The sequence below is a fragment of the Dreissena polymorpha genome, chromosome 1, assembly GCF_020536995.1.
Source record: "Dreissena polymorpha isolate Duluth1 chromosome 1, UMN_Dpol_1.0, whole genome shotgun sequence".
Classification (NCBI taxonomy): domain Eukaryota; kingdom Metazoa; phylum Mollusca; class Bivalvia; order Myida; family Dreissenidae; genus Dreissena; species Dreissena polymorpha.
In genome coordinates this window covers 41412985-41440198 of record NC_068355.1, presented here as the reverse complement: position 1 = coordinate 41440198, position 27214 = coordinate 41412985, and the positions used below count along the sequence as shown (strand labels likewise).

At 35.5% G+C, this 27214-nt stretch overlaps 1 protein-coding gene across 1 annotated transcript; it reads left to right on the top strand.

The window, feature by feature from the left end:
• The first annotated feature begins 1773 nt into the window (after positions 1-1773).
• LOC127877765 (probable serine--tRNA ligase, cytoplasmic) lies at positions 1774-27134 on the top strand. Its single transcript, XM_052423983.1, has 11 exons — positions 1774-1972; positions 10406-10476; positions 11896-11979; positions 12750-12908; positions 14107-14247; positions 14846-15001; positions 16598-16819; positions 20075-20204; positions 22210-22364; positions 23640-23769; positions 26191-27134. The coding sequence occupies exons 1-11, from the start codon at positions 1837-1839 to the stop codon at positions 26352-26354; spliced, it is 1548 nt and encodes a 515-aa protein (XP_052279943.1). The 5' UTR covers positions 1774-1836; the 3' UTR covers positions 26355-27134.
• Positions 27135-27214: the final 80 nt, after the last annotated feature.

Sequence of the window (27214 nt, the reverse complement as noted above, 5' to 3'; positions counted from 1 at the left end):
ATGCTATAACCCACAAACGTTTTACTGTATCAGACAGTTTTTTTAGATAAGTGGTACAGAAAATACACGTCGAATACCTTTTTAAAGATATTTCTTGTTATATTTGATCGAGAATGTAACCCGCCTCCCAGTTTCGCTGAAAGGATCAAGTTCCCCACGGGTACTACTTCCCCGTACCCCCATTTTTTTTCGTACCCTACATTTTTCGTACCCAATTTTTTTCGTACCCATTTTTTTTCGAACCCAAATTTTTGTTCGTAACCAAATTTTTTTCGTACCCATTTTTTTTCTACCCAAATTTTTTTCGTAACCAAATCTTTTAACGTACTTAATTTTTTTGGCATAACTGTTGTACCCAAAATTTTCGTACCCATTTTTTCCTACCCAAAAATTTCGTACCCACATACACAATTGTGGTGATGTAGATAAACTTAAATAGATGCTTTTATATCAATCCTGTTCAAAAGCATCGCCACACCAGTACTGTCAGTACTTTGACTTTTTCATACATGCACGGACTTGTTTATAATACATTATTAATTGATACCAAAGTTTTTAAAAAGAGAATATCACTTTGTAAGCACATGTATACGTAAGTATTCTTGTATTTGATGTCAGTGATTTAGTATTATGTATTGTGTTAATATTCCTTTACGTGCGAATGAATTATGTGAAGTGTTTTGTATTTCAATAATAACCATATAAGTTTTTTTTAAATATATATTCTGAATATACCAACATCATTTACATGGTTCTGTTAGTGGCTGAGCCTAGAAACATATTGAGAAAGGCAATGACTTACATGTAAAAAAGCTCATATCATTACTGATATATCTATGTTTGTTCCATGTGTTATTATAATGTATTAATAAAAAAATATGGATGATATAGCATTCTGTTTGTTTTCATTCAAATCTTTTATATACAGCTACAAACTTAGTGTCTGCAGTTAAAACTGTGATTTATGAATTGCTACAAAATTGATAGTTTTGTAGTGGCCATATAATTTAAACTAGGGGACAAAAAATTGCGAAAGAAAATTAAAACCTGTGAGATACCTATGTTAATGAAATATTTCAATTGAAAAACAATTATGCTGTGCTTCAGTTCCACATTATTATAGATTGACAATATTGACAATCAAAATTGATTTGACACATTATTTTGATTACCCATGTTAAATCAGGTTATGCTATAATCACCAGCTTAAGCCAGCTTTAGATGCATTGAGACATAATAAAAAACAGTTTATTGGGTAGGACCAGTATTTTGTGTCTTATGTGTGATCTAAAGAACGCAGAACGCTTCCATTTAAAGGATCAACATCGAGACCTTCCAGTCAAGAGGGCACCATATCCACTACGACAAAGCCACTAACCTTTCTTTGAATTTTAGAGGCGAAAAAAGCACATAATTATACAATACTAGATTTAAAAGCTTGGCAGATGTAAAACGCTTCATCAAGCAAATAAGATTTATGTTTTGGAATGCGTTATTTTTTTTTAAACAATTATAATGTTTTGTACACAATACCGCAATTTTTTTATCACAATACAGTGCTATCAAATAAGCTTTTGTCTGTAAATTAGGTAGCACCTATGATCATAAATAATACTTAAACAAAAATAAAATCCTTCTAAATCTGGTGGGATTTTCTTGTGATGACAGAGATTGTGTGTGAGAGCATGGAACGACAACTCAGCATGGAGATTTGCAGAAAACTTGCCGAAATTTAAAATTACAAACCCAAACTACGATGATGTTTTACCTCAACAGTTCGGTATTGATTGTACTGAAAAGGAAGTGCTTTGACGTTTTCTCATTTGGCCGGCGAAGATGGTGTTGGATATTGAATTATTCCGTTCAGATAAGGGCGGAGATCCCAATAAAATACGAGAAAATCAAGCAAAGAGATTCAAGGATGTTACTTTGGTGGATAAAGTTGTCGACCATGACAATAACTGGAGAAAAGGTGAGTTACGTTTATTGTGATGGATGTTCGGATATTTTTTTTCGGATGAATGATGCAATTCCTATAAATTGTATATTTTGAAGATATTAATGAAATCGTTGTATGTTTTAAACACATGCGGTTTAAACGCATCGGTAACAGCTGTCTTAACATTCAAATCATTGTTGCTGCCACACTTGATTTTATCTGGCGTCAGCAAAGAGCGCATTTTGGGCTAAAATGTTTTTTTGTTTTTAAGAGATAGTAGATTCCATGTCTACAAGTTGTGTGATCCAGTGATGTATTTGACAGTCACACCTTATCAGCAATCTGTCGGCAAATTATTGATTTTATCGGGCTTTCATACCATGGTGTTTTAACGATACAAAGGGGTCGCTAATTGCCAGCGATAAATGCATCCTAGTGAAATAAAAGTAGACTGCTTTTGTATTTCATGGCCCAATTCAAGTCCAAAGATATTATTACGCGGTATTCTGTTTTTTAAACCATCCGAGGCTAAAAAACCTGGCAAAACACCAATTTGATATATCAAACATATTGAGCACTGACCGATACACATTGATGTTTCGCATAAATTTACTTTTGTTTTCGACTGATTTTCAGAAAATAATTTGTACTTATTGCATCAATCTAAATTGAGAGTTAATTGATGATTGGTTGAATAAAAACAGTGCTCGATGCGCGCACATTGCATTGAACAATTACACATGCTTCTGTCCCAAATGGATGTCAAATAGAGGCATGCCCCGAAATTTCATGTCATGGATTCATCCACATAGTGCAGGTGTGTTTACTTCTGGAGAATGGAGAACGTCTGGAATCATGAAATTCTTAAACACATTTATCGTCAATTTTTATCAGAAATAATTAAAAAAATTTAAGTAAAATACTGATTACTGATTACAGTAAAGGTGGCATGATTGATCGTTCTATGTGTCCCGCTTTTTGGTCAAATGTCCCGACATTTTTTAATGGAATGTCCCAATTCGGATCTGAACATTTCTGGCATGTATGAAATATATTGAGATTTTTGATGCAATCTTGAATGCTTTTATTGAGTGGTGTGTTTTTTTATGCCCCCCTTCAAAGAAGAGGGAGTATATTGCTTTGCACATGTCGGTCTGTCTGTTAGTCCGTCCACCAGGTGGTTTCCGGATGATAACTCAAGAACGCTTGGGTCTAGAATCATGTTACTTCATAGGTACATTGATCATGACTTGCAGATGACCCCTATTGATTTTGAGGTCACTAGGTCAAAGGTCAAGGTCACGGTGACCCGAAATAGTAAAATGGTTTCAGGATGATAACTCAAGAATGCTTAGGCCTAGGATCATGAAACTTGATAGGTAGATTGATCATGACTTGCAGATGACCCCTATTGATTTTCGGGTCACTAGGGTTAAGGTCAAGGTCACAGTGGCCCGAAATAGTAAAATGGTTTCTGGATGATAACTCAAGAATGCTTAGGCCTAGGATCATGAAACTTGATAGGTAGATTGATCATGACTCGCAGATGACTCCTATAGATTTTCAGGTCACTAGGTCAAAGGTCAAGGTCACAGTGCAGGGGTTTTTTTTACTAAGAAAGTGACGCCGATATTCGGCGTCTTCCCCTACCAGAATTTTTCCCCTAAAAATACCATTTCCCCTCCAAAAATTTTTTTTTTCACCAAAATATAATATTTTACCCTCAAGGAAATGTTTTTTTTCTTTTGGGAAGTCGACACTTATCCAATTTGTACCATGTACAACGATCTCTCTCTCTCTCTCTTCCGACGAACACTCAAATCTGGGAATCCCAGTGATTCTATATATAGCTCTTAAATTACGTCATGGAAACCGGGCAACTAATCGTATTAATCATGTGACTATTTTACTGGATTCCGGTCTTGCGCGAGAAGGGTGTTTCGTCAATTTATTACCGGAAACCAGTCGAGTTTTCATCTGGGTTATGTGAAAGCCAAGGTAAAAACGTTAAAACAGAAAAAAGTCTCACAATTAGTGTTCATACACAAACAAAATAAAACGTTCGGACTCGGAAAAAATTAATTGCGTTGACGCATTTTTTAAGAATGAATCATCAAAAACCGTTGAAACCCAGCAGGATTCGGAGGTACATGTAATCAACATCGATTAATACTGTCGGATTATTGTGAAAGTAAAAGTAGACAATCGGCAGCTGCCGCACCTTTCCCTGCCAATACTGTAGCAGATCTAGATCGTCAACCCATTCATCATGAAATTGAAATCATAGTATTGACATCGTTCCCCGGCCCCAGTTGAAAACATTTCCCATTATTAGATCTACACCTGCAACTTTTTTAGGACTTTGACTTTAATATCATACTTGTTCATGTGTTTAAGAACAAAAAGGTCAGAGACATGCCTCTTTTTCTAAAAAAAACCTGAAGTCTGTAGGTGAGTTATAGACATTGAAATGAACAGTTTTTATTTTTTCCCCAAATATGTCTCTTTCGCGCTCGGTTTTCCCCTTTAACCCAGCGTCCAACGTCTTCCCCTTTTCCTAAAAAAACCCCCTGCAGTGACCGGAAATAGTAAAATGGTTTCCGGATGATAACTCAAGAAGGCTTATGCCTAGTATCATGAAACTTCGTAGGTAGATTGATAATGGCTGGCAGATGACCCCTATTGATTTTCAGGTCACTAGGTCAAAGGTCAAGGTCACGGTGACCCCAAATTGTAAAATGGTTTCCGGATGATAACTCAAGAACGCTTATGCCTAGGATCATGAAACTTCATAGGTACATTGATCATGACTCGCAGATGACCCCTATTGATTTTCAGGTCACAAGGTCAAAGGTCAAGGTCACGGTGACCCGAAATAGTAAAATGGTTTCCGGATGATAACTCAAGAACGCTTATGTATAGGATCATGAAACTTGATAGATAGATTGATCATGACTCGCAGTTGACCCCTATTGATTTTCAGGTCACTATATCAAAGGTCAAGGTCACGGTGACCTGAAATAGTTAAATGGTTCCGGATGATAACTCAAGAACGCTAATGGCTACGATCATAAAACTTCATAGGTACATTGATCATGACTTGCAGATGACCCTTATTGATTTTGAGGTCACTAGGTCAAAGATCAAGGTCATGGTGACCCGAAACAGTAAAATGGTTTCCGGATGATAACTCAAGAACGCTTATGCTAAGGATCATGAAACTTCATAGGTACATTGATCATGACTCGCAGGTGACCCCTATCGATTTTGAGGTCACTAGGTCAAAGGTCAAGTTCAAGGTGACCCGAAATAGTAAAATGGTTTCCAGATGATAACTGAAGAACGCTTATTTCTAGGATCATGAAACTTGATAGGTAGATTGATCATGACTCGCAGATAAACCCTATTGATTTTCAGGTCACTAGGTCAAAGTTCAAGGTCACGGTGACCCGAAATAGTAAAATGGTTTCCGGATGATAATTCAAGAACGCTTATGGCTAGGATAATGAAACTTCATAGGTACATTGATCATGACTGGCAGATGACCCGTATTGATTTTCAGGTCACAAGGTCAAAGGTCAAGGTCACAGTGACAAAAATCATATTCACACAATTGCTGTCACTACAACGGAGAGCCCATATGGGGGGCATGCATGTTTTACAAACAGCCCTTGTTTACTTGAATGTTAATTCAATTAAAAATTAAGATCATTGAATGAGCATGATTCACAATTTACATTTTGTATTCAGTGATTTCAAATGGTATAATACTGCAACAAATTTCAAGAAATAGAAGATACATGTATTACCAAAAACAAAGACCTATAGATTACACAGATTGGAATCTCTCGTCTCCGCTATAGCGATATGCGATAATATCTATCGGCGGACGCGGGTCACGTGACATTGATTTTGGAGATGCCGGTGTACCTGTAGATTATTCCCTGTTCCAGCTGCTGTCGGCCATTTTCTTATAAAGCAAACAATTATTCTTCGTAATTAGTCGTTAATATTTGATGTCGTAGGGTATTCTGAGCATGATCTGGTTAGTTTATATTATTTTGATATTGTTATTAACAATATTAATGTGTTAATTAGTGTTTTTAGCGCTCGGTTGTCAGTTTGCAGAGCAATGAATGCCTGAAAGCGCAACGTTACGAACTTTACGTAATAGCAAAGTCGGTCTCCGAAAAAAGACATATTGAATATTTTTTGTGTGATAAGAAATAAGTATTTATTTTCTGTCTTGATAATTCTTTAGGTTTTGGTAGTTATTATTCTAATTAATTATTAATTTATCGGAATTTGAAAGAGAACACTGGATTCGTTCATTTTCGATAATTTTTGAAAAATTGAAAGGCCCGAAGCATTTTTCTATAAACTTCTTCATTAAGCATCACATATTGATAACGTAAGATTTTTATGCTAGGTGAGATGTTAATCTATGTATGATTTATAAAAAGTAGACGAAAATGAGGTATTTTAAAGGATTTTGCCTTTGTACAATTTGTACTATTTATACTGTTATTTCATTCAATCAAGTGGTTTGTATTTTGTTGAAACACTTTTCTATTTTATTTCTCATCCCATATATTTGAAGTAAGATTTTTATGCTAGGCAAGATGTTAATCTAAGTATAGATTTAAACAAACTACAAGAAAATATTCAATTTAAAGGATTTGGCCTTATACAATATTGGTACAATTTTAAGCTCTTTTCTTCTGTTGTACAAGATAGCTGTCAAACGTGTTTTTGTTCTTTTTGATAAACTTTTTCATTTTTCATCACAAATAGATTAAGTCAGATTTTTATGCTTGGTGATATGTTAATCTTGGTATGAATTAATTAAACTGTAGGATAATGTTCATTTTAAAGGATTTTGGCCTTGTACAAAGATGGTACAATTTTAAGCTCTTTTACCCTATTATACACACATGTTGTCAAACGTGCTTTGGTTCATTGTGAAAAACTTTGTCATTATTCACCTCAAATTGAAGAAATAAGATTTTTAGATTTTTATTCTGGGTAATATGTTTATCTTGGTATGAATAAAAGAACTAGATGAAAGTACAATGTATGGGTTTAGATTCTCATTTAATATCTTATTTTATTAGTATTACCAGTTTTCCTGTCAATGTTACACATGCAAGTTAATATACAAACATATTTTAACAGATAGCTGTGAGCTTACTATTAAAACACAAAAGCTGTGAGATGACTATAAAAACCACAAATTGTCATTGTTAAAAGCGTAAGCAATAGCAGAGCACACGACGTTATTAGTTTCAATATTCCCATACTGATAGGCCTGATGTTAAACTTCTGGTACAGACCTATAGTCCCAGTTTATTTCAAATTACCGGTATTCAGTGACTTTAAAGCATCTCTCAGGCTGGCGGATGTTTTCTTTTCATTTTTTGCACTTTTCTCAGTTTTCTTATTTATTAGTTTTGTAATTGCAAAACCTCTTACAGTAAGAAATATATATAGTCTTGTATTCTCGTGAACAAATTGGACACACATATATATCTTTCTTATCAACACTAACACTATGTTTATCAGTACAAACAGAGTCATTGTCAGTATAGTCCCCTTCAAAAAGCTCATCAAGGTCTAAATCACTATCACCCCAAGCGAAAAAATCAGGGTCTCTGTTACGCGACATGATTGCACAAATGATACAGAATTTAAAAATGTAAAATCCAAAATATGTTCTAGTATGTCCAACTTATAAGATACACAATCGAGAACAGCCTTTTTTTTAACAGTTTTATACAGCATTTCATTGTGTTTATAACGTACTATTATGAACAAGTATATTAAAATCTAACACATTCACAACAAAGACTTACCTTAATTGGACATCACAATGACATATAAAGAATGAATTCGCCGGCCGTGGCCACTGATCACACAATTAAAATCAATCAACAACGCAAACTGATAATTGAAGTAAGAATCCCTTCCTTTAATTAATTCTCAAGAGTAAAGAAAAAACACACAAAGCATCTTCAGTTCGCTAATTGATCCGACGATTAACACGCGCGTGAAATGTTTTTGTTTTTTTCTTTTCGCGAAATCCTAGCCCACGATACTGAAAGCTTAATTTAATTACCAAAAGAAAAAAACTGGATTACAAACAAAACTTTAATAACCTATAACTCATGAATTAAATCTCAATAAAAAGAGAATTAAACAATTGAAAAAAATCTACACAATCAATATTGAAATAAGTCGAACTAAAACCGTTTTTGGATCGAACGATCATAGCATTTATTATACTGTAATGTTGTTTTAATCAGAGACCTAGATCTATGTGTCCACATATATCTATCCTTTTTGAAATAATAATATTTTATAAGGTTTTAACTGTCTGAAATACCAAATTATACAAGAATATTTTATCAGCAAAAGCCTTTCAAATAAACTATTCAACAGCATTCTCGCCGCGATTTGGAAGTTCTTAGCGCAATTGCTTCAATGATCGCGGCATTATGAATTCTTATTGTAGGTAAATAAAATCGAGATTTTATAAAAACATAATTACTCATGTTTCTATGAAACTTAATTTTATGAAAATCGGATCATTTTTTACCAAGTTACAGCCGCCTTTCTACAGCGCCGTAACATTTTCGCATAACTTTTCTCGATAATCGTAGCCGTTGCTACTGACGCGTCGCTATCTTATCGCAATCGTGATACACCGGCTATCTCCGGACTACTCCGATTGATTCATGGAATAAATCGTCTGCTGATCCCAAGTGTTCTTATCAGTTTCTCGACCACGTGACCCCGCCGAGAGATAGCCCGATAAGGCGCGAAGTTTCCAATCTGTGTAATCTATAGGTCTTTGCCAAAAAACATGACTTCAGTCTTCTTGATTTTTTCCGACCTTAAATGCCAGTCTAGTGATAAGTGACTTCTCACTAACATGCGACCCTTAACCAACCCCTGTTTATGATAATGGTTATGCATTGCTTGCAGACAATACCAAACTTCGTCGGACCGGCGGACATATCTGACAGATTATGGCAAGGTCCGATCGATTTTGCAATTCCGTCGGACCAAAATGTCCGACTCCAAAAAATATAATAAATATCTTTAATAATCATCGTCTGATGCTCCGTCGAATTCCAATATTTACCATCAAAACATGTAGAGCTAAATACGTTAATACCAGTGTCGTTTTTATGTTTTCGATCTATTTGTGTCCTCCAATAAGAATAGCTCGCACATGTTCGGTTAAACGCGTTATTTTCCGAAATAACTCGGATCACGCGATACTATATTCGTAAAATATTCTGAACGTAGAGACGGAATTTGCCGAGTGTGTTCCGATGTATCTGAAATACAAACTGTTGCAACTCGGTATATTCCGTGACAGCGTCTGGAAATTTCCAAACGGATATTTATAAAGTACTAGTTCCACGCTCATATGTGCATGTCAATTTGCAAAATGCGAGAGCCGGGACCATGAAGCAAGGTGCTCGCAGAAGTTAAAGGTCAATTGTCTTCAATGTAAACAGCATTGCGAAGCGAAAATAACGTTGACGTATAATTGTTTTCAGGTGATTTCGTTTTCAAAATATTGTTGTCTTCTTTCCAAAAGACTATTTCACAACTAATTGTATTGTCTTTATATTTTGTAGTGTGAGATTTGCCTGATATGCTGAGGTTTCTTACCAAAGTATTACCTGGTACTGATACTAGTATATTGAGAATATTGGCAAAACTAATTTGTCGAGACTCAAGTGATTGATCATCTATTAATTGAAGGTACCTCAGATGAGCAGGAGACTGCTGAACCTGATAATGTCGTAGACTTTGACGCAGAAACTCAACAAATAAATTATCAATACTGTAAAGATGACAAGAGTGATTACTGTTCAGACTTTCAGGAGTAAGAAGTCAATGAGAAGAAGATAATCAATTATTTGAATTCCAATCTCTATTCCGATATCTGATAATATCTAGTAACATACTTGTTTTATGATATTCCTAGATAGTACATACTTGATATATGTCATTATGATATAAATAAATACTCTGTGTAACCGTCATTTCATTTTGTGTTTTCTCTCTTTTTGTTTGGTCTGACACACACTCATCCGGTCTGACAGAATTTGATAATCCGTCAGACCGAATGTCTGACATCAATCTGGAAGTTTGGTATTGTCTGTGCTTGAAATTATCATCATAATGTATTTTTTTTAATGTAAACAAGTAATTTGTTTATATTCTATGCATATACATACTAAGTTGGTGATAATAAACTAGATGATAAGAGGTAAAAGCATATGTTTTTAAACAATATTATAAATGGGATATTCTCTTGTTTTCGCCTTTGAAGATGGTAATAAACAATTAACTAAATAAGCCTCTAATTGACATGTTTTTATAAAAAGTCTAATGCAACAATTCCGTTTGAATAAACTTGTCATATTCATTGTATTCTTACTTTTACAGCAAGGTACAGGGCGGACTTGTTGAATAAATTGAAAAATGTATGCAGCAAAGCTATTGGTGAAAAGATGAAGGTTAGTTGCAATTGTTACAAAGGTCTAAGAAAATGTTTGCAAGGTTATTCAATTACATTTATTCCAATTTGTTTGGTACTGTTGCATGTCATCTGTAAAAACATTATTCAATTGTAAAATCCTGTTACATTGTAACTCTTTATTAAAATTAAAATTAGAAGACCAAATTAAAGAATAATGTTTAATTTGTTAGGTGTAATACAAATAAAATTGAGATGTAATAATCATTATAAACACACTTTTTTCTTAAAAAATCTATATTATTTTTGTTGGAAAATGGGGAAAACAATTCAAATTGGGAACTTTTAAAAACAAATTTGGTTTGGGAATGGATCAGTTAACCGATCCTTAGATATGCCAGGAAAAGGTCTGAAGTGTTAACTTTTTGTGATATAAACAATATCAACAAATTAATAAAATGTGAAAAAAAGAAAAATGCATGTCCATTTATGTGAAAATTCAACCTGTTTTTTTTTTAGGTATAAAATAGATTATTTTTGTTGCCAATTCAAAGGAAAATACTGAAACTCTCCTTTTTAAAATGACTTAGGATTGTTAGAAAAAAGCATTCACAAACTGATTTCCCATTAAGATAAATAATCTATTCACAACTATGGTAATTACTGTTATATTTTTAGACACTTAAAAATATTTTTATTTTTTTCGTGTCCGAAAATTTAGATACCAAAAATATTTCAAAAGTACTGGTGTCCGAAAATATAGAGACAAAAATTAAGGTATCTGAAAATTAAGATTATTTTGAAATAAATGCAATAAATCGATGTGCAATAATTTTCTTGTGATAAACTCTTCTTTTTCTGCCTAAAAAATAAAAACACTTTCACAGCTTTGCTAACTCTTGTCAGAAATGATATAGAACAAAAAACGTAAAAACAGAAAACATTCTGCTTCTTTGAAAGGACAACAATGTTTCAAATGCTGTTGGGTAAATTCATTACTTTCTACCTGTATACATGATTATTTACCCAATTATGCGAGTGGAATGGTCAATTGCCCTCAGGCATGAATCTGCAAGGTTTTATACCTTAATCCAGTTGTAAAAATCCATGATCAAAGTGTCACAAGATAAACGAAAACAGGACTGAAGTCTGTAGAAAAGTGCGGTAAAATATACAGTCCGAAAATTAAGAGACATTAATTATGGAAAAAAAATGTATGTCCGAAAATTTAGAGTCGTGAAAAATAATTATTTTTGCTAAAAAAGAGGGTGTCAAAAAACCGAGTGTCGGAAAACTTCATCAGAAAAATGTTACTAAATGTTATCAAGTAGGTCATCAATATGTCATTAAAATAATGTTCAGATCGATAATAATAATGTTATTCAAATTATGTAAAGGTAGGACACAATAATTGTATTTAGTTATGTGGTGAAGATATATAATATTTGTCGTTATGCAGAAGAAAGAGCCAGTTGGTGAGGATGACTCGGTGCCAGCAGGCCTCACTGACGATGTAGAGAGCATTACTGTGGAGAGGCTAGCTGTACGTAGCATTCTTTATTCTTTAAGTCATTTACTTTCATATAACAAAAATGATGAAGCCATTAGGATTTGGTTTAAATGATGCCAATTTAAATTAGACAAACTATATGTTCCATCTATTAAGACAATTGCCTGTATAATCTTCTAAAACAATTACTTTTGTTTTTGATTTGATATAAAAATAAAATAATATAATAATAAATGTAAGTGACTCGCCACAATATAATTATTTTTAATGTAATTCTTTATTTTGACATTTGTTGTTAAGAAACATAAAAGTGTATATGAAATCAATTAATATGTTCGTGAACCTATATATCTGTTATCGCTAAGAAAACTTGTGAATACCTTATGAAGATAAAACACATGCATTACATGAAGAAAATGCAAACAAAATCTTGACTCCATGTCACCTTAAGTGCTATCGAGTAGGCATCTGGTCATATTAAAAAAAAAACAATCAAAGTGATAAAAAAAGTTGATAAAAGATGACCTATAAATATTGCTCTGGGTATAAAAGTTTAATGCATGTGTGTAAACTGTCATCCCAGATTAGCCTGTGAAGTATAAACAGGCTTATCAGGGATGACACTTTCTGCTTTTATGGGAATTTTCGTGTAAATGAACTCATCGAAACAAAAATCTTGTCAAGGCGGAACACGTCCTCCCTGATTAGCCTGTGCAGACTGCAGAGCCTAATCTGGAACAACACTTAACACATATGTATTAAGCACCATTTTTCCAGAGTGTGTTTCATATATGTCATTGCAGGAGTTGACGGTGGTAAAGATAAAGAAGCTGCGAGTGTTCATTGATGAGCAGATGGCTCTGAATGAGGAGGCACTGTGTGTGCATGAGAGGGAAAGGAACGAGTCCCTGAAGGAGATCGGGAACCTTCTCCACGAGACCTGCATCGTCTCCAATGATGAGGTGGGTTCAGCATTTTGTTTTTATTAAGTTCAAGACCCATAATTCCCTATCTGAAGATTTCACTTTGCAAATTTTCCCTATTCAAGGATTGTTTACACTCTTTTTTCCCAATCTGAGTGGTACAGGTACTATTCCCAAGTAAACAATATATTTTTCTTGGGTTACAACCATGTGCCAAATAATAACAAATGCTGAAAAATAATTTCTAATTGTTTTCATGACATTTTTGGGGGTTTAAAAAAAAGAAGACATTTTGGTGGGATTTCTGATTTTGAAAAAAGGGAATTTTCGTCCGTCATTTGCCGATCTGCAATAAGTGGGGGGTGGAGGACTCATGCAAATTAAGTCCACTGTCATGACAAAAAATCAAATACAAATCAGTATGTTTTAAGTTTTGTCTAAGAAAAGCACAGACAACTCTTTTCTCGCATCCATCCGTCGCCACTTTGTTTTTATTGATGTTGTGGATACTGGACATAAGGCTTGGGTACCAAATTAAAAACAAATAGCAGTGGGTTAGTGTAAGTGGTGTTTGTTTTGCAAAAATGAACTAGAATTAGTGTGACATATTGCATAATTGGAAATGTCATGCCTGCAGTTTTGTAGGGCTAATCTGTCATTCGCCAAATTAGCCAGTGGCTACACATTGACCTATTTGGCTAAAGAAAATTCTATTGGCTACAACTTTTTCTTCATTTAAACTTAAAAATAGCCCAAAATAGAAGAATTTTGCCAAAGTAGGGCGAATTTGACTAAATAATTTTTTTAGCCAGGGGAAGCCCTGTTTTGGTGTACCTGCAACAAAAGCCTGAGGTATACAGTGGGGGAATATGTGAAAAGATGCTAGGCCAATACTAGGTGGCATATTGGGTGGTATTATATTATTAACTATTAATGATTTTTGTTTTTAAATATTTTAGGTATCTGACTGAATACGTTTATTAAACTATCAAAGGGATAGAATACCCTTATCAAGTTGATTAAACGGATCCTATTTCCTGCCTTGAATGTCGCAATCATGTGCAAGTCAAAGTCTTAGAAACTTAATTAGCAAAAAAATAATATTTTGCACTAGAATTTGTCAGATCTTGAAATGATGGAAGGTACAGGTTATTGAAATTATTGTAAAAACAATTTATTTATGGGAACATTTACATTTTAATAGCAATAATTCTTAACAACGTATTCTTTTCTACAGGATGAAAATGGTGTAGAGCGCACGTTTGGTGACTGTGTGGCAAGGAAGAAGTACTCCCATGTGGACCTGATAGTGATGATAGATGGCTCTGATGATCAGAGGGGGTCCAGTGTGGCTGGGGGCAGAGGGTACTATCTCAAGGTAGGCTGGGGGCAGAGGGTACTATCTCAAGGTAGACAGTAGGGGCTTCTAACAATATAGCATCTGAAGGAAATCTGAGCACATGTTATACTTAAATGTAATCCCATCTTTTCTGCCTACAAAATGATGCAATATTTAGTATTTTAATTTATTTTTTTCCTGTTAAATATTTTGTTGTAAAATATTTAGTACATGAAGAGACATTTAAGCTCATCAAGGTGCCATAAAGAAAACTTAAAAATCAATTCTATCATTGCACATCAGGATGAAGAACCCTGTTCCAAGTTTCATCTTTTTTCAAACTGATTCACATTGATTTAAATAAACACAAGCCCTGCATTCTTAATTATCGTGCGTGTACAGAATACTCATTTTTACATTTTCCAATCTAGAAAGTGTGCTCCTCCATTGATGATATAGTGTGAATTTTCACCACCTGATTACCATTTGTTAAACTTATCATGAGGTTACCATACATTCTACGCTCAACCGCTAGATTGTATCCCCTACAGGGCCCCACAGTATGTCTGTTCAACTTGTGCTTAACATGGTATTAGGTTAAGGTATACGCTTTTCCACTATTATTTTCCCTCTTTAGGGCCCGGCAGTCTTTCTAGAGCAGGCTCTCATCAACCTGGCGTTGAACATGCTGCTGGAGAAGGGCTACACACCACTATACACCCCGTTCTTCATGCGCAAGGAGGTGATGCAGGAGGTGGCACAGCTCTCCCAGTTCGATGAGGAACTATACAAGGTAATATGTCCTGGGCCAACATGCACAAACCTTTGTAACTGAAACTTGACTTAAGTTGTTTTTAAGTTTGCTTTGTTGTATATGTTTCCTTCTTAGGAAAAGATGGAATAGTATTCATTTCAGCAATATTTATTTGTTTAAAACATGTTCACATAAAAACTCCTTAGCATGAAATAGCAAGATATTTGAAGGATTTATGAACTTATGGAATTTTCCTGAGGAGCTTTTAGAATACAGCCAATGCCCCATTAAAGATAACTATCAGATGTTGATTTTTTACAAACATTGATTTCAATTTTTAAAAGCCCGTTTTTAAAAACGGGACGTATTATAATTTCACCCTTGGCGGGCGGTGGGCGGCATCCACAGCAGTGTCCGCTCTCTATTTCAAATAGTTTTCATCCGATCTTCACCAAACTTGGTCAGAAGTTGTGTCTAGACAATATCTAGGTCAAGTTCGAATATGGGTCATGCCGGGTCAAAAACTAGGTCACGGGGTCACTTAGAGCATTTCAAGGATTAAGCATGGTGTCCGCTCTCTAATTGAAGTAGTTTTCACCCGATCTTCACCAAATTTGGTCAGAAGTTGTGTCTAGATGATATGTAGGTCACGTTCAGATATGGGTCATGCCGGGTCAAAAACTAGGTCTCGAGGTTATTTAGTGCAGTACAAGCATTTAGCATGGTGTTTGCTCTCTAATTGAAGTAGTTTTCATCTGATCTTCACCTAATTTGGTCAGAAGTTGTGTCTAGATGATATGTAGGTCAAGATTGAATATGGGTCATGCCGGGTCAAAAACGAGATCACGAGGCCACATAGTGCATTTCAAGCATTTAGCATGGTGTCCGCTCTCTAATTGAAGTAGTTTTCATCTGATCTTCACCAAATTTAGTCAGATGCTACATCTAAATGATATCTAGGTCAAGTTCAAATATGGGTCATGCCGGGTCAATAACTAGGTCTCGAGGTCACTTAGTGCATTTCAAGCATGAGCATGGTGTCCAAAACCTTCGAACGGGCTTATCTTGTGACAGTTTGGCACTCTTGTTGACAATTATTTTTGAAAATGATATTGAAATTCAATATGAAATGAAAATCAATGTCAATAAACTGACATAGATTTTGGGTCTCTTCTAGGTAGGAAGCCATATATAAAATGTATGATTTTGTCAATTCTTCCCCAACCTGTGATTGAAGAAGCGTAGTTGTGTGTTACTTGCTTAAGTATGGGCACTTAGTACAGGCAATCAAGCTTGTCTAAGAAGTGTGCAAATAGATTGACTGACTGTCATTTTATGGTTGAAATACTGTTTTACTGTTTCCTGCTCAGAGACAATCTGAAAATGACTATATACAACCAGCATAAAACATGAACAGCATGCGAGTAATTCAAAGTCTGTTTAGGTTTTTTGCTGTTTTCTGCTAATTAGTATCATAGGGCTGGAAAAAATCTTAAAAACTTAATTCCAGTCGGAAAAGTCTTTAACTTGATTTTCTGAGGGATTACAAATGCATCAGTTACGTATCTGAGTTATAAAGGGTTATGATGGCAAAAACACACCTAAAAACACAACGACACCCGCTATGATTACCAGGTTGTAGGCAAGGGCAGTGAGAAGCAGGACGAGAGCAGCGAGGACGTGAAGTACCTGATAGCCACGTCCGAGCAGCCAATCGCAGCATTCCATAGGGACGAGTGGGTGCCCATAGGGAGCCTGCCCATCAAGTACTCAGGCATCTCAACGTGCTTCAGGCAGGAGGTTGGCTCACATGGCCGCGACACCCGTGGCATCTTCCGCGTGCACCAGTTTGAGAAGGTATGGAGAGCTGGTCTATGAGTGTACTTTTAGCTGTTGTTTTTACCTTGCATGGAGGGCGCATAACAGGTATAGGGAATAACGGCTAGCTGCTCTGTTATTTTGTAATATTTCAGCTGTGACAGTTTGAGAGCACAGAAGGGAATCCCGTATTTTTTTTTGTATATATGCTAGTATAGAAACAAGGAGTGCAACTTCATTTGCCGAAAAACTACACCATCTTTACTGTAAACCATGTAACTCAAACAATTTTTAACGAATCGAAAGCTAATAAAATAATTTATCAGAAAAAATTAACATCAATACCATTGATCCAGCAGTATTTTGATACCAGCCCTCAGAAGTTGACACTCCAAAATCGTGTTTGGTCGGACACAAATGTGTCCACATAGAGATTTTCCATGTCGATCACTTAAAGAGCTAAAAGTCAATAACCAAGTCATTAAACCGTATATAAACAGCACCTGTATGCACATTAAACATTTTTCAATCAGTTACAATACTCATTGTTATCGAAAAAGTATGGTAAACACCATTTTATCACGTCAAAAATCTGCGAGTACAAAATCTTATTAGAAAAATTCTATTTTTACTCTGGGAAACCCTTTGAGGACGTCAGAGATTTTGTAAACACAAAATACGATTCCCTCCTTTGTTTGAGAGAGTATTAGAGACCTTCCGTCCTGTGTTTGAGAGAGTATTAGAGACATTCCCTCCCGTGTTTGAGAGAGTATTAGAGACATTCCCTCCTGTGTTTGAGAGAGTATTAGAGACATTCCCTCCTGTGTTTGAGAGGGTATTAGAGACATTCCCTCCTGTGTTTGAGAGAGTATTAGAGACATTCCCTCCTGTGTTCGAGAGAGTATTAGAGACATTCCCTCCTGTGTTTGAGAGAGTATTAGAGACATTCCCTCCTGTGTTTGAGAGAGTATTAGAGACATTCCCTCCTGTGTTCGAGAGAGTATTAGAGACATTCCCTCCTGTGTTTGAGAGAGTATTAGAGACATTCCCTCCTGTGTTTGAGAGAGTATTAGAGACATTCCCTCCTGTGTTTGAGAGAGTATTAGAGACATTTCCTCCTGTGTTTGAGAGAGTATTAGAGACATTCCCTCCTGTGTTTGAGAGAGTATTAGAGACATTCCCTCCTGTGTTTGAGAGAGTATTAGAGACATTCCCTCCTGTGTTTGAGAGAGTATTAGAGACATTCCCTCCTGTGTTTGAGAGAGTATTAGAGACATTCCCTCCTGTGTTTGAGAGAGTATTAGAGACATTTCCTCCTGTGTTTGAGAGAGTATTAGAGACATTCCCTCCTGTGTTTGAGAGAGTATTAGAGACATTCCCTCCTGTGTTTGAGAGAGTATTAGAGACATTCCCTCCTGTGTTTGAGAGAGTATTAGAGACATTCCCTCCTGTGTTTGAGAGAGTATTAGAGACATTCCCTCCTGTGTTTGAGAGAGTATTAGAGACATTCCCTCCTGTGTTTGAGAGAGTATTAGAGACATTCCCTCCTGTGTTTGAGAGAGTATAAGAGACATTTCCTCCTGTGTTTGAGAGAGTATTAGAGACATTCCCTCCTGTGTTTGAGAGAGTATTAGAGACATTCCCTCCTGTGTTTGAGAGAGTATTAGAGACATTCCCTCCTGTGTTTGAGAGAGTATTAGATACATTCCCTCCTGTGTTTGAGAGAGTATTAGAGACATTCCCTCCTGTGTTTGAGAGAGTATTAGAGACATTCCCTCATGTGTTTGAGAGAGTATTAGAGACATTCCCTCCTGTGTTTGAGAGAGTATTAGAGACTAGTCTCTTATTGAGCCTTGCTCTGGGAAAACAGGGCTTAATGCATTTGTGTAGTGCCACAGGCTTATCTATGAAATTCATTCTGCTGAAAATGGAAGAGATTTTCTTTAAAAGAAAAATACCACAAAAGCAATAAGTGTTGTCTCTTATTAGCCTGTGTAGACTGCACAGGCTAATCTGGGATTTCAATGTGGGATAACACTATGCGCATGAAGTAAGCCCACTTTGACCAGAACAAGGTTTAAATGTACTATTGGCTGTTGTTAAGTATTGAAAGTGAATAAAAGGTAGCTGTTCTGTTATTTGATAGGTGGCCTAGTGTTAAATAACAACAACACTTGCCAAAGCGTTTTCTATGTGTCTCAAGTCTGGGATATTAAACAATAGGGCCTGAAAGGCCCAAAGTCGCTCACCTGAGATTCAAAGGAACTGACCTGTTCTGTGCAGCCGAGGATGTCATTAGAACAAAATGTTCTTACCAACTTTCATGACTAGTGAACACCATGGCAGCCACGTTTTTCAACAGACCAGAACCATTTTCATACACATCCAAGATATCATTTAAACAAATTGTCCAAGATATCATTGGGACAAATCTTCGGGCAAAGTTTCATGATAATCGTACAATAAATATGGCTTCTAGAGGGTTAACAAGGTTTTACTATAGCTATATAAGGAAAAATGCCACGTCCCCTTGGCGGCCATTTTTTCTACCAACCGGAACCATTTTCGAACTTATCCAAGATATCATTGGGACAATCGTCTGACCAAGTTTTATGATGATCGGACAATAAATGTGGCCTCTAGAGTGTTAATAAGGTTTTACTAAAGCAATATATAGCCATTTATATATAGACAATAATTGTGGCCTCTAGAGTGTTAACAAGATTTTACTATAGCCATATATAGCCATATAAGGAAAAATGCCCCGCCCCTTGGCAGCCATGTTATTCAAGCAAACGTAACCATTTTCGAACTCATCCAAGATATCATTGAGACCAATCTTCTGACCAAATTTCATAAAGATTGGACAATAAATGTGGTCTCTAGAGTGTTAACAAGGCAAATGTTGACGCTGTACAACGGATGACGGACAAAAGGCGATCACAAAAGCTCATCATGAGCACATTGTGCTCAGGTGAGCTAAAAACAACTGGACAGTAACCAGTTTTTCTGTAAATCTTACCATCATGCCCCTATTTTAAACAAGTATTCGATTTTGATCACTTATTGTTTTGCTTTTGTCATCAATATAATCATATATCAAATATTATTAAGACTTTTTTTTATACATCTGATTCATTTTTACTGCAAATGATAACTTCACAGTTGATAATAAAACATTTAAAGTCTTTAAGAATTACACCTATGTTATGATGTGTGACAAAATGTTTCCAACTGACATGTCACATTTTTCTCTGATCAATTTCAAATTAGATATTCCATTTCTGTTTTCAGATAGAGCAGTTTGTGTTGACCTCGCCGCACGAGAACAAGTCCTGGGAGATGTTTGCGGAGATGGTTGGCAATGCAGAGGCCTTCAATCAGGCTCTGGGCATTCCATACAGGATAGTGAACATCGTTTCAGGTAGCTGGCTTGATGTAACCCATTACCACATAGATACATATTTTCTTCGCATTTGTAGTTCCTTAGAAAGTTAAATTTAATTAAAGACCTTTCTTACTAGATTTTTGTTTTAAAGGCTCCATTTCCAACCCTTAGATACTGATGAGCAGCAAACAGCATAAAACCTGAACAGAAAAAGCTTGTGTAGACAATAGAGGTCATAGCTTTCATCTACTCTTAATGAAATTAATCAGAATGTTTATCTTGATAATATCTGATTTTGGATCGTATATGGGTCATCTGGGGTCAAAAATTAGGTCACCGGACCAATTCTAGTAAAACTTTGTGTAGATGAAAGAGGTCACAGTTTTCATCACGTCTTAATGAAATTTTGTCAGAATGTATTCATTAATGTAATCTGGCTTGGGATTGTACATGGGTCTGATAGAATTTAAGTTGATGTAGCAAGGTTAGTCAGATGAGCGATTCAGGGCCATCATGGCCCTCTTGATTGAATGTATGACAATTATTTTGGAAAATTGTATAGTGTTCAACGTAACAAGTTTTTTCCAAAAGTACTGATGGTACTGTACTTTATTATTTTCCCTTTCATAAACACAAATTATTGGCTTTAACATTAAACAATTGATATAAACTTACTTTAGACATAGAAAACTATTACCGGTACTGCCAGCCCTGGTCGGCCACCATGTTTCCCACTTGGTGCACTTAACAATACTGCCTCTGAGAGATGCTCTTAAGTTCCTGAATAAGCATCACCATGTCTGTCAGTCTGTTGGGGTCTGCCCGTCCGTCCTTCCGTTGGTCCATTGACGCAATCTTGTCTGCAGGCATTCCCCTACACTGTTCAATGTACAATATTCAAAGGCATCTTTTCTTATGATATGAAGTCATGCATGTGCAATTTGTATTGGCTTAAGCTAAATATTAGAAAAGTTATCATTGTTACTATAGACTTTACAGTGTTTTTTATGGTTCAAATTTGGGTACAGTAGCGGGACCCATTCCCAATGGAAAAAAGTATACATTGTATACCATATTTTTCCTAAATGGGACCTTTAATCTCCAAATTGAAGGCTTCCAAAAAAGAATATTTTTATGCTGATTCGTCTGTCCGTGTGTCCGTCCCTGTGTCCGTCCGTGCACAATTTTTGTCCGGGCTATTTCTCAGCAATTAATGACCGGAATTCAATTAAACTTAATGGGAAGCTTTACTACCAAGAGGAGATGTGCATATTATCAGCTGGGTCTGGTCAGATGATTTTTCACAGAGTTATGGCCATTTGAAATTTTCCATTAACTGTACATATAGTGCAATTCTTGTTTCCCCCAACTACTGACTGGAATTCAATGAAGCTTTATGGGAAGCTTAACTACCTTGAGGAGATGTGCATGTTATTTGTGGGTTCTGGTTAGATGATTTATTAAGAGAGCTATGGCCCTTTGAAATTTTTAAGTTGCTAAACCACGTTTCCTTTTATCTGAATATATAGTGCAATATTGTGACAAAAAAAAAACACTTTTGGGAGCATCACCCGTCTCCGAAAGTATTTGTAAGCATTAACAAAATCAACAACATTAATTTCCCAATTTTAGGCAAAAGTATGCGATATTTCCAAATCCAAAGGGACCCTGCCCCATTTCCAATTTGGTGAAAAAATACACACTGCCATGTGGACCAAAAAATAATCTCTTTAACTTCAACATCCATGTTTGTGAAATTTGATATCTTCCATTTTATATTGGCCTTTTACCTAGTGTCATCAATTCATGACCTGGGCTCATACCCAGCCCAACCACAGGGTCACATTTTAAAATTTTACAACTTTCTACATATTACTGCATGGGAAGCGGTATTTTTTCTAGTGTATATATTGTGTATATAGAAAAATATTTTTTGCTGGAACTTAGTTTTCCTATTCATAAACATAAACAATTGGTTTTCACATAGCATGGTATTTTCTGAAATAAGTTTCCACATCTTGATGACTGTGTTCCCTACTAGGTGCACTGAACAACGCTGCGGCAAAGAAGTTTGATCTTGAGGCCTGGTTCCCGGGCTCGGGTGCGTTCCGTGAGCTGGTGTCATGCTCCAATTGCCTTGACTACCAGGCACGCAGACTTAAAGTGCGCTACGGACAGAAAAAAATGAACCAAGAGGTATAAACTTGCTCTTTTGTATCACTGTGGATTCATTTAATTTTGTTGACTTGAAATTAAGTGGATTCATACAATCCAGAATTTTCGTTTGATCTTGGAATATTTTGTAATATAACATAGATGTTTGTTGAACATTTAATTTTGTGGTTGGGCAGACCCATGAAAATCCAAGAAAATGTAGATTGTTTTAGATGAAATAAAAGTTACGTGCAGAGATTCATGTATGATTATCTCACACTTAATAGTCTTAAGAGTTTTATTAATTTTTAGGCAACTTTATTTTAACTACCCGTCGTTGAAAAATAAAATGTCCTTAGAAATGAATAATATTTTTTCTGCTTTTTATATAGGTATGTCTTATGTGGTAAATAATACTTAACTTGCAAACTGTGTTTATTCTTTAATTATATGTAATTTCTAGTTTATAACATGTGAAATACTATTTAATTTTTAGCTCAACGTTTTCGGAGAAAACCCGAGTTATTGTCATAGCCAGCTGGTTGTGTCGTCCGTGTTGTGCTAAAACCTAAACATTTTGTTAAGGTTTTGAACATTGGCTCTAAAATCAAATTGCATCCACCTACAACTTTGAAACTTAATATGTAGATGCACCTTAATGAGTTCTACACGCCACACCCAATTTTGGATCACTAGGTCAAAGGTCAAGGTCACTGTGACCTTAAAAAAAATAATCTGACAAGCTTTCATTTAATCAAAACTGCACCTGAAGCCGAGCGTGGCACCCGTTATGCAGTGCTGTTGTTTAAAGTACCCTCTGCAGTATGCATACATTTTTTTCATCTTCATCAAATGACAAGTCTTCCAGGGATTTAGCTTGGCGGGGGGGGGGGGGGGCTATTTTATGCTCCACCGTATTAAAATTTGGCCGACCCTTCCACTTTTGAAATATCTCACCTTTTTTATTTGTCAACATTCTCGTGCAAACAGAACTGCCAAACATGATTTTTATTAGGCTAGCTATTGACAACTCTTCTATATAATAACTTTCAGTTTACTTGATTTTAACATCAAATTATATTTAATGAAGAACAAACTTCATGGAATTATGCTATATGGATGATTGAATATTTTAAGTGCTTAGGTGGAAACAGCATAATTAATTTTCTCACAATGTACAAAGTTTTCTGGCCTCCCATCCATTCTTTATTATCTGGTAAACCCCGAACATTCAATAAAGTGTACAGCAAACAATGACATTATTATTCCAAAGTTGTAGCTGTAAGTGTTACTTATCTTGGGGATGCTTGGTTACAGGCGGAGTACGTGCACATGCTGAATGCCACTATGTGTGCCACAACACGGACCATCTGTGCAATCCTGGAGAACTATCAGGTTCAGGACGGAATCATTGTGCCTGAAGTTCTACGGAAATACATGCCAGCCCGTATGTACATTATACACGGTCTTTAGGTTACCATACTTGCAGTGCATTTAAATGCCTCTGTGAAGTAGAAGGCTTAATGCGATGCTCTAGTTCATCTTCGTCAAATGGTGTTTGTATGCATCCTGATATATTGTTCAACTTGACTGAACTGTATATTTATCATTCATTAGGCAGTTTTGAAGTAACTTTCAACAATTGTTCAATGTTGGAGACGGCATGAGCGTATCTGATGTCTGTGACTCAAAGCTCAATTTCACAATCAAGGGTAAAAGACCAATATTTTCATAAAGAGGGATTGTCTGGACTGTTGCTTCATCATTTCTGGTAAATTTTAATTTAAAATACTGGTAAATTGCAAAAGATGATCTGCATGTCTAGTTTTTGGGTCAATGGCATTGAGTGTGGCCTAGCTTTTAGGTCGAAGTTTCACTTACAGGTCGAAGTTCAACCATCTACATAATACTCTATTTCTTAAAGGAACTTTTTTCTATGTTAGGAAGCATATTTACTTGTTTTAATTTAATCAATTTCCATTTTTGCCTGTATGGTGGGGTAACAATTCCTAATGCATCTGGTACCCTACTTACTAAAAGTTTCAGCAATGCCTTCAGATTCAGCCACCCACAGATATTGGAGTTTGACTTGTATGAAAAAAAAGTTAAATTTAAAAAATGTGTCTAAGAAAATTCTTTATAAAAGCTAAACTCATAAGTGAAAAAGTCAAGAAGTCTGTGAATAATTATGTAAAACAGTATTTTGCTTACAGTAAATGTTTTTATGCCCTCGGATCGAAAGATCGGGGGTATATTGTTTTTGGCCTGCCTGTCTGTCATTCATTCATTGTGTGTGTCCCAAAACTTTAACCTTGGTTGAAGTTTGATAACTCTTGCAATATTGAAGATACGATAGCAACTTGAAATTTGGCATGCATGTGTATCTCATGGAGCTGCACATTTTAAGTGGTGAAAGGTCAAGGTCATCCTTCAAGGTCAAAAGTCAAATATATGGCTTCAAAGTGGGGTCAAAACTTTAACCTTGGTCATAACTTTTGCAATATTGAAGATAGCAACTTTATATTTGGCATGCATGTGTATCTCATGGAGCTGCACATTTTGAGTGGTGAAAGGTCAAGGTCATCCTTCAAGGTCAAAGATAAAATTTATGGCTTCAAAGCGGCACAATAGGGGGCATTGTATTTCTGACAAATACCTCTCTTGTTTTTAAATATGGTCAGGGAAATGAAAAATATGTCTTAAATTGTGATATTTTTATGGCATTCACATACTTGAAAAATAGGAAAAACAGCATGTTTAATATTATGTTTGCTAAGGTGGATATGCAGATGAACTTAATGTTACGATTTAAAAAAAGTATAATGTTTTAGTGAACATCCCTCATTGGGAACTTTTGTTAGTTATTTTGAAAAATGTATGATGTTTGAGATTTGGAATGGGGCAAAAAAAGAGGACACAAATTTGATCGAAAGAAAAAGACTGAAAGTTTTAACCAGTTCGGCAGGATTTTGCTTTCAAAGTGATGTCTATGACACTAAAGAAACACAAATAAATTTTTAACCAACGAAAGTTTAGTTAAAATTTAGAAAAAGTAAGTCCTTATGTTAAATACTTAAAAAAGTTTAATGTAAATGAACCCTTGCTCTGTGAAAACGGGCCTCATGAATTTACGAAGTGTCCCAGATTAGGCTAATCTTTAGGTCTCTTAACACTCATGCAATAAACCCCAGTTTTCCAAAAGCGAGGCTCACATGTTAATGTTCATTACCATGTTATAGAATACTGTGAGAAGCTGCGTTTTGTGAATGCGGCCCCTAATGAGGAGCTTGAGGCAGGCTCAAATCTAAATGTTCATTACCATGTTATAGAATACTGTATGAAGTTGCGCTTTGTGAATGTGGCCCCTATTGAGGAGCTTGAGGCAGGCTCAAATCTTAATGTTCATTACCATGTTATAGAATACCATGAGAAACTGCGCTTTGTGAATGTGGCCCCTATTGAGGAGCTTGAGGCAGGCTCAAATCTTAATGTTCATTACCATGTTATAGAATACCATGAGAAACTGCGCTTCGTGAATGTGGCCCTAACGTTCATTACCATGTTATAGAATACTGTGAGAAGCTGCCCTTTGTGAATGCGGCCCCTAATGTTCATTACCATGTTATAGAATACCGTGAGAAGCTGCCATTTGTGAATGCGGCCCCTAATGTTCATTACCATGTTATAGAATACTGTGAGAAGCTGTCCTTTGTGAATTCGGCCCCTAATGTTCATTACCATGTTATAGAATACAGTGAGAAGCTGTCCTTTGTGAATGCGGCCCCCAATGTTCATTACCATGTTATAGAATACTGTGAGAAGCTGTCCTTTGTGAATGCGGCCCCTAATGTTCATTACCATGTTATAGAATACCGTGAGAAGCTGCCATTTGTGAATGCAGCCCCTATTGAGGAGCTGGAGGCAAAGAAGCAGAAAGCAGCGGGAGGAAAAGGGAAGAAATCAGAAGAAAAAGGGAAGCGGGAGGAAAGTGTGGAGAAACAAGTGGAAGAAATGGCAATAGGAGATAACTGAACAATGAACTTTCTTAATACCATATGATGGGCTTGTTGGTAACCTATCTAAGTAAAAATACTTAAAATTAAGTTAAAAGGATAAGTGGTTAGCTCTTATTTAAATATGATGAATTTCGGTTTTGGAACCTATTTAAAAAGCATAGAATGATTGTTCTTTTGTTAAACATGTGTAACATTGAACTTTTATCTACATATTATACTTATTTAAGTATTGGCTGTTGTTCTTGTGGTTTATATATATTCTGAGGATATATTTTACCTAACGAAAAATGTATTTAAATTTAGTTAACATCATGTAAAACTTTAAATAAGTATTCAAAGCCCCAAAAGGTGTTTTAACAGTTTGTAGTTATTGCAATTTCTGCTCTTTGCCCTGTCTGACATGTGAGAGTGCAGTTAAAGTAAATGATGTTCGTTGTCATTAAAAAAATATTTTAACCTACTTGTTAATTGATTTACTTCAGCATACTTGTTTGTTGCATTATTTCAAAAGAATCAGCGGTGGTCAATAGATTTTGTTAATACATAATTTAACAACAGCCACAAAAAAAACAAAAAACAAAATGCAACATTTTGGGTTGAACAACTTGGCATGAATGGCAGACATGTGTAAACTCAAAAACATCTTGTTTCGATTATAGTGGTATTTGTAATATTGGATAGATGGAGATTTCACAAGTATTTATATATTGTGTATGAACAACAAATATACATTGGGTCAACAAATTATGTGTTAGTTCCACGTTATTTATAATTTGAAATAAAACCTTTAAAAATCTGCAAACTTGTTGATAGCACTAAAGACAAAGCAATTTAACCAAAATATTGAGATAAAAATAAATTTTTGTTGACATTTTC